Source organism: Chamaea fasciata, unplaced genomic scaffold (assembly GCF_029207755.1).
Source record: "Chamaea fasciata isolate MVZ Bird 193981 ecotype frontalis unplaced genomic scaffold, bChaFas1.0.hap1 SCAF_143, whole genome shotgun sequence".
Classification (NCBI taxonomy): Eukaryota; Metazoa; Chordata; class Aves; order Passeriformes; family Sylviidae; genus Chamaea; species Chamaea fasciata.
This window is the reverse complement of record NW_027094228.1, coordinates 1-12,333: the sequence shown is the minus strand read 5'-3', so window position 1 is coordinate 12,333 and position 12,333 is coordinate 1. Positions and strand designations below refer to the sequence as shown.

At 58.5% G+C, this 12,333-nt stretch overlaps 1 protein-coding gene and 2 long non-coding RNA genes across 4 annotated transcripts; 1 reads left to right on the top strand and 2 right to left on the bottom strand.

The window, feature by feature from the left end:
• Nucleotides 1–5,024: 5,024 nt before the first annotated feature.
• Nucleotides 5,025–6,939, top strand: LOC136304673 (uncharacterized). Of its 2 annotated transcripts, XR_010724733.1 has the most exons (4): nucleotides 5,025–5,105; nucleotides 5,838–5,859; nucleotides 5,935–5,997; nucleotides 6,530–6,939. It is a non-coding gene; the product is annotated as an uncharacterized lncRNA (long non-coding RNA). The 2 variants fall into 2 exon arrangements; XR_010724732.1 differs by lacking the exon at nucleotides 5,025–5,105 and having other exon boundaries at nucleotides 5,751–5,859.
• Nucleotides 6,940–8,374: 1,435 nt separating this feature from the next.
• LOC136304672 (uncharacterized) lies at nucleotides 8,375–10,136 on the bottom strand. Its single transcript, XR_010724731.1, has 3 exons — nucleotides 10,114–10,136; nucleotides 9,946–10,025; nucleotides 8,375–9,858 (listed from the first exon to the last, which is right to left on the bottom strand). It is a non-coding gene; the product is annotated as an uncharacterized lncRNA (long non-coding RNA).
• A 373-nt stretch (nucleotides 10,137–10,509) lies between these two features.
• On the bottom strand, nucleotides 10,510–12,139 carry LOC136304663 (Fc receptor-like protein 2; the record flags this gene model as incomplete). The annotated part of the gene is made up of 4 exons (XM_066208148.1): nucleotides 10,510–10,604; nucleotides 10,685–10,930; nucleotides 11,077–11,346; nucleotides 11,873–12,139. Coding segments are annotated over 4 exons (878 nt in total), but the record flags the coding sequence as incomplete, so codon positions are not given.
• Nucleotides 12,140–12,333: the final 194 nt, after the last annotated feature.

Below are 12,333 nucleotides of genomic sequence, written 5' to 3'. Positions count from 1 at the left end.
GGGCCTTGGATGGTTTTCAGAGCAGGGCTGGCTGCAAACCCCCCTGCAGGGGCAGCTGTGAGGGAAGCAGTCCGGAAATGCAGCAATTGATCATTTTGTCCCTCTCAGCAAGGGGCTGAGAGAGCCCCAGAAGTTCTGCAGATCCCACACCCATCTGCTCAACATCCTGACCGGGACCCTCCTTTCTGAACAAAACCTGCAGCCCTTTGGAACCTCCCAGAAAGAATGTTTGTGTTCTGGATGCGGACACCAGAAGAGAAGGAAAAGTGTGGAAATACTGAGCAGGGGCTCCAGCCGTGGATCTGGGGAACAGGGGTGTCCCAGCAGGAGCAGGGAGTGCCCAGGCAGGGGAATTCAGGGCAGGGTGGAGTGCATTTCCCAGGGAAGCAGACCCTGTGGGGCATACGGGCATTTCCACGGATTCCTGTGCTCTGTTCCAAGGATGGACAGAGTTTCTCCCCTGTTGGGGGCAGAAGCCATGGGAAGTAAATCAAGTTTCAGGGTGGGAAGGAGTAAAATGGGCAGAGTTCCTAAATGTGGCCCAGCCAAAGCCTTCCCTGTGGGCTGGGTTGCTGCCCAGCAGGCCGCGAACAATCCCATGGACCTGCTGGACACTCAGGGAGGTTCCACACTCTGTGTTATCCACAAGTGAACGCTGCTGTGGGATGCACCAATGGGCTCCTGAAGGGAACCAGAAAGTCTCATTTTTGTGGGATTTGTTTGTGTTTTTACTGTGAGCGACTTGTTGGGTGCCCAATGATTAAAAGGATTCTATCGACCAGACCATTTTTTACATTGTTAGTTTGATTTTTGGTGAAGTTATTTTTTTATTGGGAAAAAAATTGTTTTCGGAAAAGATTGTTGCCTTTATTTCATGGCTGTATAATTTTGTCTCAGCCAATTGGGCATCAGGGAATTAAACCAAATTTAGCCGGGCATTTACCATCATCAGGGCAAGGTTCTATCTGGTGGCCCCTTAGGTTTGGGCAGCCCAGGTGTCACAGGGACCCACTGGGGACAGCGGGAATGCTCAGGACCCTCCAGGATGTGCCACCTCTGGGACAGGAATCCCCAAGGATGTGGCACCCCCAGAACGAGGAATCCCCTGGGACAAGACCCTGGGACACGACCCAGGTGTCACCACAGCAGAGGAGCCCTTTTCCCTCAGGGCAGGACCCCTCTGGATGTGTCCCCCAGGACAGAACCCACGGCCTCAGCTCAGCATAAACGGCCTCTTCCTTCTGCTGCAGGAAAGAGAAAGTGAAAATCTTTCATCGCCCACAGCCCCCAAACACTGCCTGCACCCCCCAGCCCCCTTGGCCCCTTCCTGGGATCCCCCCACCGTTCCCTGCTCAGGTGTTCCCTGGGATGGCTGAGCCAGGAAATGGGGGGATGGGAAAAGCCCAGGGGTGTGTGGGGCACAGACCCAGAGCCTCCACCCTGGGGTGCCCCCCTGGCCATGAGCACACTGGGAGGGCTCTGCTGGGCTCTGAGTCACCCCAAAATCTGAGGCACCCAGGGCAGGAGCTGAGACCCCCGTGCCCACCCAGCCACTGCCCATCCCTGGGACCCCCATTCCCCTGGGAACCCAACCATGGCACCCCCATTCCCTTGGTCTCTGCTCCCTGGGACCCCCATCGCAGGACTCCCATTGCACAGGACCACCATTGCCTTGATCCCATCCCATGGAATGCTTCTCCTTCCTCTCAGAACCCCAGTTCCCAGGGGCCCCCTTTTCACCCCTGGACCCCCAACCCTGGGACCCATATTCCATGACCCAAAACCCCTGGGGAAAAATTTTCCTGCAGGACCCCCATCCGTGAATCCCCCGAGACATGGAGACCCCAATTCCCCTGGACCCCCATTCTCCTGGACACCCGGCCTTGGTTCCCCACATCCCCTGAGGCCCCCACTCCTGGGAACACCATCCCCCACTGAGCCCCCAGACTATCCCATAATGTCCCCAGCCTGTCCCCTGCTGTGTCTCCACCCATCCCCCACCCTGCCCCCACCAAGGGCCACCTACACGTGGGGACGAGGTGTGACCTTTCTTCCTTCCTCCTCATCCGAAGAGCGGCCACCCAGGGGACCGGTGGCCACAGCAGCGAGTGACAGCCAGTGCACATGGCCGGGGACACGGGGATGGCCGGGAAGGTGGCGCTGCTCCTGTGGGGTGAGTGCCCCGGGCACGGGCCTGACACCCCGGGGATGGGCCCTGGTGAGGCAGAGACCGGTGGGGAGGAGGCACAGGGGGGCTGCGGGCTCCCCTGCGGTCCCCAAGGCAGGGACAGGGGAACAGGGATGCAGGGACAGGGACAAGGGTCATGCCCGTACCATGCAGATGGGCCAGCGGGACTGGTGCCGGGGGAAAGGGGTCACAGACGTGGGGCCATGGGGGTGTGGCTGTCGGGACAGGTGCTGTGAGGATTACGGTCGTGACCTGTGCAAGCATGGGGGGTCCACAGTGACCCCATGTCCTGCCTCAGCACAGGGTGACTGAGGTGTCCCTGTCAGCAAAACCTCTGTGCTACACCGGTGCTACCCTTGGGGAGAGTTTGGGGACACATCACACCATGTCCCCCCAAATGGTGCTGTCCCTGCAGAGCCACCACCGCCCTGATCTGTCCCTTCTCCCTTCCAGCCCACACCCTCGGCCTCGCTGGTGAGTCCTCAGGGGATGCCATGTCCCCGCCCTGCTGTCCCCAGCCCCGTGGTGGCCCTGGCAGGCTGGTGTCCCCTGTCACCCGCAGGTGCCCAGACCACCCAGCTCCTGGTGGAGCCCCCCTGGAGGCCGGCGGTGCTGTGGGACCAGGTGACACTGACCTGCCAGGGCTTGGGGACCGCCGGTGACACCACCTGGTACAAGGACGGGCAGCGCTGGGGGCAGAACAGTTGGAACCGCTTCACTGTCAGCAAGAGCGGCACTTACAAGTGTCAGAGACACGGCAGTGGGCTCGGCCCCCCCGTCACAGTCCTAAATGGTGAGAGGGGATCTTAAATGCTCACAGTGGCCTCTGGATAGGTCTGGGTGGGCTCCACTCCGTGGGCGTCCTCACACCCCTCGGGTGCAAGAGCCCGTGGGCACTGCACTGAGGGTCATCCCAGTGCATCCCAGTGTGATGGGACCCCCTTGGTGACACCTGTGCCACGGAGCGTCTCCTGGTGTTCCTGGGATCCTCCAGTGCAATGGAGACTCCGCCCAGATGTCTGCGGTGCCATGGGCACCCTCCTCTGACCTGTCTCCAGCCTCTCAGTGTGATGGGACTCTCCTGTCCCACAGACCAGCTGGTGCTGCAGGTGCCAACACAGACACTGCTGGAGGGCGACGAGGTCAAACTGCGCTGCCGGGTCAGGCAGGACACATCGGTCAGCAGGGTGCGGTTTTACCAGGACGGGAAGGATCTGGGGGAGTACTTCAGGGGGGCCGAGCTGTCCCTGTCTCCTCTGCAGCCAAACCACAGTGGCCGCTACCACTGTGCGGGCTCAGTGCGCTTCTGGCCATTATCGTCATCTCCAGTGACAGTGACAGTGCACGGTGAGCACTCCCACGGCTGGAACCCCAATATCCTGACACCCCCACAGCCACATCCCAGGGGACTCAGAGTCAGTCCTCCCCTCATCTCCTTCCCAGAGCTCTTCACGGTGCCGGTGCTGGAGGGTCCCCCCGAGCTCATTGAGGGGTCCCCCCTCAATCTCAGCTGCCTCAGCAGCCCCAGCCCCCTGCGGCCACGAACCCGCCTCCTGCACCTCTTCTACCAGGACGGGCAGTTGGTGGGGGGCACGCAGGTGTCCCCGCAGCTCCTGGTGCCCGGGGTCTCCCACTCGGGGAATTACAGCTGCCAGGTGCGCTCCGAGGGGGGGGCCGTGCAGAAGAGCAGCGCCCGGCTCCGCGTCACGGTGCACAGTGAGTGTGGGGATGGGCACGGGGAGCCCCCACAGCCTCTTCGCGTCCCCTGCCTTGCCTTGGGACCCCCATTCCTGCTTGGACCCCCCATGCCTGTCGGAGGTCATTCATCCTTTCCCACGTCCCTCGCAAAATGCCCCAGCCCTTCCTGGGTACCCCCATCTTTCCTCTGAAGTTTTTCCACATCCTCGCATCACTGCTCAGGTCCCCCTCCATGTCCCTCCATCCCTCACTGGGTCCCTTCACCCATTCCTGGTTCATCCCCACTCCCCTCTGATCTCCCCTCATGGTCCCCAGGTCCCACCGTACCCTCCCTGTGGTGCCCCCTCAGCCCGCTCCAGCTGTCCCCTCCCTGAACACCCCATCATTCCTTGGGGTTTTATTTCATGCCCCCCATCAGCTCTGGGCCCCTTCTTTCTCACTGGGGTCCTCCTGCCCCTCGAAAATGCCCCTCCCATGTCCCTCACTGTCCCCTGCTTTCCCCCACCTCCTGCAGGTGTCCCTGTCTCAGGGGTGTCCCTATCAGCACAGCCCCCCGGGGGACAGGTGGCACAGGGTGACCGCCTGGTGCTGAGCTGTGCAGTGGCTGCAGGGGCAGGTCCCCTGTCCTTCACCTGGCACCGGGGGGGCTCAGGGGAACCGCTGGGCACTGGCCCCCGCCTGGAGCTGCAGCGTGTTGGGGACAATGACAGTGGCCACTACCAGTGCCGGGTCAGCAACGGGGACAGCGTGGCTGAGAGTGTCCCCCTGAATGTCACTGTCCTGGGTGACTGAGACCCTCAGGTTGGGTGACCCCACCCACAGCATGCTCCAGAAAACTCTCATCCCCGTGTCCCTGTCCCTCTTGCTGGCTGCCAGCCCTCCCCCTCTCCTCAGACCCATCTCTGTGTCCCCACAGTGCCCGTGGCCAATGCCACCATCACCCCCGGTCCCCTGTCACACCAGGTGCATGCAGGTGACCCCGTGACCCTGCGCTGCTCAGTGCAGGTGGGCTCAGCCCCTGTCACCTTCACCTGGCTGCACAATGGCCAGGAGGTGTCCAGGGGTCCTGTCCTGGAGCTTGGGAACGTCAGTGTGGGACATTCGGGCACCTACCAGTGCGTGGCCACCAACCAGCTGGGACAGGACGGGCACCGCATGTTCCGGGCACTCAGCCCTGAGCTGGCCCTGGAGGTGACCCCTGGCACATCCTGGGTCACAGGTGGGCTCACACGGGGTCACTGGGGTGTTCAGAACCTTTGGAGTTGGGGTGACCCCAATGTGTCCCCCTCTGTCCCCAGCAGTGGCTGTGAATGTCGGCAGGACCCTTCTGTTCCTGCTCCTGCTCCTGGCTGTCATCGGGGGCTGTCACTGCTGGCAGCACTGGGATGGGTGACAATGGGGGGAATGGGGGTCCTGGAGTGAGGGGAAGCCCCCAGAGTGGGGGCAGAGACAGGGCAGCACCCAGGACCCCTGAGCTGGGGGAAACTGAGCCCACAGTGACCTCGGCTGGGGGTCCTGGGGGGTTTGGGGGGAAATTTGGATGGTCTTGGTTGGGCTCCAAGGGCGTCCCTGAGTGGGGTTTGAGGGACATTGGGATGGCACTGGAAGCTCCTGGAGGGTTTGGGGAGCTCTTGGAGAGCTGTGCAGGGATGTTGGGGGATCATTCTGGGGTCCTGGGGAAGTGTGGGGGGTACCTCTCTCGTCTGGGCATTGGGTTCTGGGGCACAGAGGATCGGGGACACTGGGGGGCTTGGGGGACACTGAAGTGGTGCAGAAGGTCTGGGGAGTTCAGGGGTTCTTGGAGTGTTCCATGGCAGAATCAGGGGTCTGGTGGGAATTGGGGCTCCAGTGGGGATTTGGGGGTCCTGTGGGTGGTTGGATTTGCCAAGGTCCCAGGAAGGTTCAGGCGTCCTGGGGTCTCCATGGTCACCCCCTCTCCTTTCCCTCGCAGCCTCCAGGAAGCTCCAGGACAGGTGAGTGGGAGGGTCATTACAGGACTCCACATTCCCCCACCCCAGACACCCGTCAGACCCCCATCATCCCCACAGGACCCCACCCAGAGGAAGGGATGGTGCTGGACCCCCACATCATGGGCACTGAGCTGGCAGGGGGTGAGTACAGGGGGAACAGGGACACGTCACCCACGGGCGTCACCCCCCACCCAGGTCCCCACAACCAGTGTCGCTCTGAGGGCCTCCCCAGGTGTCCCCTGGCCCTGCCCCACCTTGGGATCCACAAGTGACCAACATGGAGCTGCCAGGACCCTATGATGGACAGTAGGGTTCCCATGACACCTTTGTGAGTCTGCTGTGCCACTGGGGACACTGGCAGCGCTCAGGGGCATCGATTCCCCTCCGTGGTCCCTTCTTCCTCTTCACTGCACCCCACAGGGCTCGTCCATCTCTTATAAATGATCAAGAGCCAATTCAAAATCCAAAGATTTATTTAGCTATTTCAAAAATCAATTTCGAAATGCCTCGATAAATCAGGACAACATCGATTGGATGTTGGGTGGACAACCAGGCAGCAGCAAGGGTGCTTTCCGGTATTGCCCACAAATTCGGACTCTCAGGGCAGCAATGTTAGACATTTTTTATGCCCTGAGGCAGTGCACGACTATTTCAATATTCTTCTCTCCCCGAGGGATGTTTTGAAGGGATTTCCTGAAGAACTGAAAAGAAGTCCAGAAAGAGTCACTGAATCTTCTTTTGGGGCACTTGATGAGGACATCTGCTAGATTTCCATCAAGATCGGTATCAGATTCTTAAGTAGCTGTGAAAATGCGGCCCACCTTTGATTAATGAGCCGTCTCCACATTATCTCCACTGTTTATGTTGCAAATTTTGTGGTTTCACAGCTTGGACAATGGACTCTGGAAGTTTGGAGACATTGCTACCGAGAATCTAGGTTTTAGTTACAATAGATAATTTTACCAGGTACAATTTTATTACGCGAATTTAGACACTGCATCTGTTACACTTCCCTCATCCAGTGCTGGGCGGGCAGTTGACCCTGTTCCCTCTATTGTACCCAAACTTCAGCATTTTGATTAAACTGTGTGAGAAGCAAGACTGACTCCTTCATATTTTTAAATATTCATAAGGGATAAATAAGGTATAAAAGGGACAGCAAACAGCGTGCTGGGTCCTTGGACACTGCTGGAGGCACACGGTTATCTATAACAATTCTTCTCTTCCCTTCCCGCCTGGGCAGAGGTCCCCAGGTGCCGGCGGGGTCGGCCCCGCTCCGCCGCGTGGCCCCGGGCCTGGTGCGGCCTGGCCGGGCCCGGCCACTGCTGGAGCCTTGGCAGGGCCGGGCCCGGCGGCTCCCGGGCAGGGCAGGGGAGGAGAGAACGCCCCGTCCCGGCCGGATCGGGCCTCCAGCGGCTGCTGACATCCTGCCGCTAAAGCCGCCCCCATGGCGGCCCCGGGAGGCCTCGCAGGGCCGGGCCGGGCCCCCAGCGCTGCCGGGCAGAGGAACGGGGGAAGCCCCCAGCGCGGCTTTGGAAGAATTCTTTACTATGAACAGCTCCAGACACCGGCACCAAGACCCCTTGCGGAGGGAGAGGCCCCAGCAGCTGGAGAGATCTTGCGCCAAGAGCAGGGGCAGCTCTGCAGCCGTGCGGAGCGGCCCCGCAGCTGGAAATTGAATGCAGCCAGAACCCCGGAGATCCTGGCCCAGCCCCGGCACGGCCTGAATTTACCACCTTCGGCCACTGCCCGGGAGAACCATCACGGCCTCTGCAGATTGGGAGAATGGAAACTCTTCCTCTGCATGGATGGAACTTGCAAAGCACTAATCCTCTCTTAAGTGAGACGAAAGGACAGAGTGAAGCCACGTAGAGAGACAATATGAAGACATCAAAGTCAGTGAAGGAGGAGTTGAATCTTAGATGGCAAGAGAAGGAGAAGATGCCTTGGTTTTCGGCTGAAAATCTTTTGTAGGCCATGGGAATGGACTGTGATATACTAGAATATCCCTCTAAGATGTTCTAGGAGATGAGAGTATACAAATTGTAGATCTGAGCAAAGGTTTTTGTGATGAGCTAAGTAAATATTGAAGTAGTTGTGATCTTTTGAGACGCCTGAACAGAGAGAGAGATGAGATGAAGATCTGCCCTCAGAAAGAGGAAAGATCTCTGTTCCTAGAGATGTAGAAAACCTTTGCTTTTGAACCGTTCATCTTTAAAATGGTACCCCATGAGTTTACATGGCCCATTACGCAGCTGTGGGAAGGCTGTGTGATATGGGAGGGACTTCACAAATGGAGATTCAGAGGCGGCTGGTTTTGTGAGAATGAAAAAGCCACAAGAGAACTGTTCTTTCTTGTGGGGAAGTTTCCATGGCCAACCAGAAGAGACTTCTCTCTCTGAGAGAACTGAAGAAAGACTATTTTAGAGGTTGTAACTGAGCTAAAGTCTAGGTTTTGTCTTCTCTGCATGTTGTCAGAGAGAAAGAAAGGAGTTTGTGGGGAAGAGAGGAAGTGTTTTGAAGGTTTTATTCTGATTCTTATTATTTTTGTTTTCTCTCCTGTAGTTTTGTTACTAAACCTGTCTTTATACTCTTTTAAGCTTTAGGCCTGCTCTGCTTTTCTCACAATCTTATCGGACAGCAGTAGAAAAAGTAAATCATTCTTGTGGGCACTCAAACCACTACACTAATTGGTGCCGTGACTCGGATACAGGAATTGGCAAACCTGAAACCACTACAATGCCATACTGCAGATGAAATCGATATATTTTATTTCCTCACAAGGCACCTGTTCTGTGGTTTGACAAATCTTGGTGACCTACGAGTCAGTGGTAGATTCCTCTTTGCATTCTTTCTTTCAATGTTCATTTACTTGGTTCTTTTCAATGTTATCTTACCACAGAGATAAGATACTCCAGCAGTAGATGAAATCAATGTTAGCTACTTCACAAAATAATCTGCATTATTCTCACCATTGTCAGTTAGTTACACAGATCAAGGCATTAGCTACTTCTGCAACAGTTAATGTTATACTGCACTGCAAATAGGTTCCATTTTGATGGTTTGCGAGAGCCTAAACAAAAACATATTTATCACATGAAAATTTAGAATCTCCACAGCGATTAGGGTCAAAAGGCTGACAAATTTTACTACATCAAAAGCTGTTTAAATACGATTACAAACTGTATTACATAGAACTAATTAACAAAAGCCAATACAATACTAAAAGCCAATGACAACAAAGTTATTTATAACAGGGGAAGGTGTATGGAAGGGTTTTGTGACTTCTCCTTTTTCTGCCCTGATTTTGTCTCCAATAAATTCAATTCATATCTCTAATTCTGACGCTGTTTTGCCCCTGAGAGGATTTCATGAGTGATCTCTCCTGGTCTTAGGAGGGAGGGAGGGAGGGAGGGAGGGAGGGAGGGAGGGAGGGAGGGAGGGAGGAAGGAAGGAAGGAAGGAAGGAAGGAAGGCAGGAAGGCAGGCAGGAAGGAAGGCAGGAAGGCAGGCAGGAAGGCAGGCAGGAAGGCAGGAATGCAGGCAGGGAGGAAGGCAGGCAGGAAGGCTGGAAGGAAGGAAGGAAGGAAGGAAGGAAGGAAGGAAGGAAGGAAGACAGGAAGGAAGGAGGGGGTTGTTCCTTCTGCAGACTCAGGCAGCCAGTGGCTGATCTCAGCACTGCCAGCAGCACCTTCTCAGCAGAGACATTCCCATGGGTGATTTTCTCCTTCTTCTGGGTAGGGGGGGAAGAGGGCTGAGGACCCTCAGTGTGGCTCCACACACTGGGCTGGGCTGGTGCCAGCACACTGGAGTAGTGTGGCTGCCCATGGGTGGGGTCCCCCACTGCCCCCCAGTTCCCCCAGAGCCCCCAGTGCCCACTGGAGCCCCGAGTGTCACAGCACATTCCCGTAGGTGTCACTGAGTTCCCGCTGTCGCCCATGGGGTCCCCGCAGCTCCGCGTAGGTCACCTGGGGATCCTGGAGCGCGGTGGCACAGGGGGACGCTGCGAGAGACACTGGCTGTGGGATCTGAGTGGGGGTGACACTCATGGGTGACGTGTCCCTGTGTGTGTGTCCCACCCTGTACTCACCCCCCGTCTGCCTGGTGCTCACGACGTGGGTGTACAGCACCTCCCCCTCCTCTGGGGGGGCCGGGGGATCCGGAGGGGCCCTGCGGGGATAAAGGGGATGTGTGGGGGGGAATGGGAGGTCTTGGGGTTGGGGTAAAAGGGGACAGTGTGGTTTGAGCCCACACTCACCTTTCCTGCTGCTTCCTGGACTCTAGAAAGGAAAGAGGGGAAAGGTAACTCTGGGGTCCCCAAGGCCCCCTCAGAAATCCTGGCACCCTACTGGACCCTCAATTTCTCCCAGGACCCCTGATCGTCCCTGATACCCCCCAGAACCCCTGAACCACCCAAGTGCTCTGGACTTTGTGAGTGCCCAGAAGCCCAATTCTGGCAAGGAGGGGGACCCTCCAAATTTTTCCAAGGTCACTGAAAGAAGCCCCAACATCCCTACAATACCCTCAAACAGCACCCCCAATCCTTGAGGACCCTGAGCAAAGGTCCTGAGCACTCAGGAGCTGTGGGTGTCACCCATCACCCCAACATTCCAGGTGGCCTCTCACCTCCCCAGGGCCCCCATTGCCCCCATTGTCACCCACCCATGTTGTTCCACCGGTGCCAGCCCACAGCTACACCCACGAGCAGGACCAGGAACAGGAGGGACACGCCAACCCCTGTGGCCACTACTGGGGACAGAAGGTACACACATTAGGGTCACCTATCACTCCAGGGTTCCAGCAAACCCAATGACCCTGTGTGACCCCACCTCTGCTCCAGTGTCCACGTGGTGTCACCTCCAGGGCCAGCTCAGGGCTGAGTGCCCGGAACACGCGGTGCCCGTCCTGTCCCAGCTGGTTGGTGGCCACGCACTGGTAGGTGCCCGAATGTCCCACACTGACGTCCCCAAGCTCCAGGACGGGACCCCTGGCCACCTCCTGGCCATTGTGCAGCCAGGTGAAGTTGACAGGGGCTGAGCCCACCTGCACTGAGCAGCGCAGGGTCACGGGGTCACCTGCGTGCACCTGGTGTGACAGGGGACCGGGGGTGATGGTGACATTGGCCACGGGCACTGTGGGGACACAGACAGGGCTGGCATCTGGTGAGGTGGGATGGGGGTGCTGAGGTTGGGATCACCCCCAGCCCGAGGGTCCTGCTCACCCAGGACGGTGACATTCAGGGGGACACTCTCCTCTACGCTGTCCCCATCGCTGACCCGGCAGTGATACTGGCCACTGTCATTGTCCCCAACGCGGCGCAGCTCCAGGTTGGGGCCGGTGCCCAGCAGTGTCCCTGAGCCCCCACGGTGCCAGGTGAAGGACAGGGGACCTGTCCCCGCGGCCACCGCACAGCTCAGCACCAGGCAGTCCCCCAGTGCCACCTGTCCCCCGGGGGGCTGTGCTGACACGGACACCCCCGAGAGCAGGACCTCTGTGGGAGAGGGGACAGCAAGGGTCAGTGAGGGACACCAGGGGACAGTGAGGAACACGGGGCAGGAGGGGGGGGTGGAGAGGGGCAGGGGAATCCCAGTGAATAAGAGGGGGGGGCAGAGCCTGGAAAGGAACCCTAAAGAACATGGGGGGGTTCAGGGAGGGGACACCTGGAGAAGGGGGGGGGGAACACAGGGAGGGTGTGGGGACCCAGGGAGGGGATGGTGTGACCTGGGGACGGTGGGGGCAGAGCAGGGAGGGGTGGGGTTGACTCAGAGATGGGCGAAGTGACCCAGTGAGGGATGTGTAGATGAGGAGGGAGACTCAAGCAGTGATGGGGGGACATAGGAAAAGTTTACAGGAAAGATGGGGGTGCCCACGTAGGGCTGGGGGATCCTGTGAGAGAGGCGGGAATGGATTCAAGACACGTAGCAGAGATGGGGGATCTGGGCAGTAATGGGGGTCTGCAGGCAGTGCTGGGGGTCCCCAACCAGGGGACCCAGGGAGGCTGTGGGGGTGAGGCTCACCATGCACTGTCACTGTCACCGGCGCTGACTCCTGCCACCCCCGTGATACCCCGGAGTTCACCCAGACCCGGCAGCGGTAGCGGCCGCTGTGGTGCAGGTGCAGAGGGGACAGGGACAGCTCGGTCCTGGGGAGGGTCTTAATCAGCTCCTTGTTCCCACGGAAGAATCGCACCTCAGTGACCAACAGGTCCCACCGACATCGACAGCGCAGTGTCACTGTGTCCCCCTCCAGCAGTGGCCGTGCCGGCACCTGCAGCACCAAGGGGCCTATGGGACAGAGGGGTCCCATCACACTGGGGTGGTCTCGTTTTTGTGGGGACCCCATTGGGTCACAGCCAGAGCACCAGAGGTCCCCAATTCCACAAACAGGGTCCCCCCGCACTGGGATGCTCTGGGATGTCCCCGTGTGCAGGGGACAGGCTCAGGCCACACCAAGAAGTGACCCATGGAGCGGAGCCCAC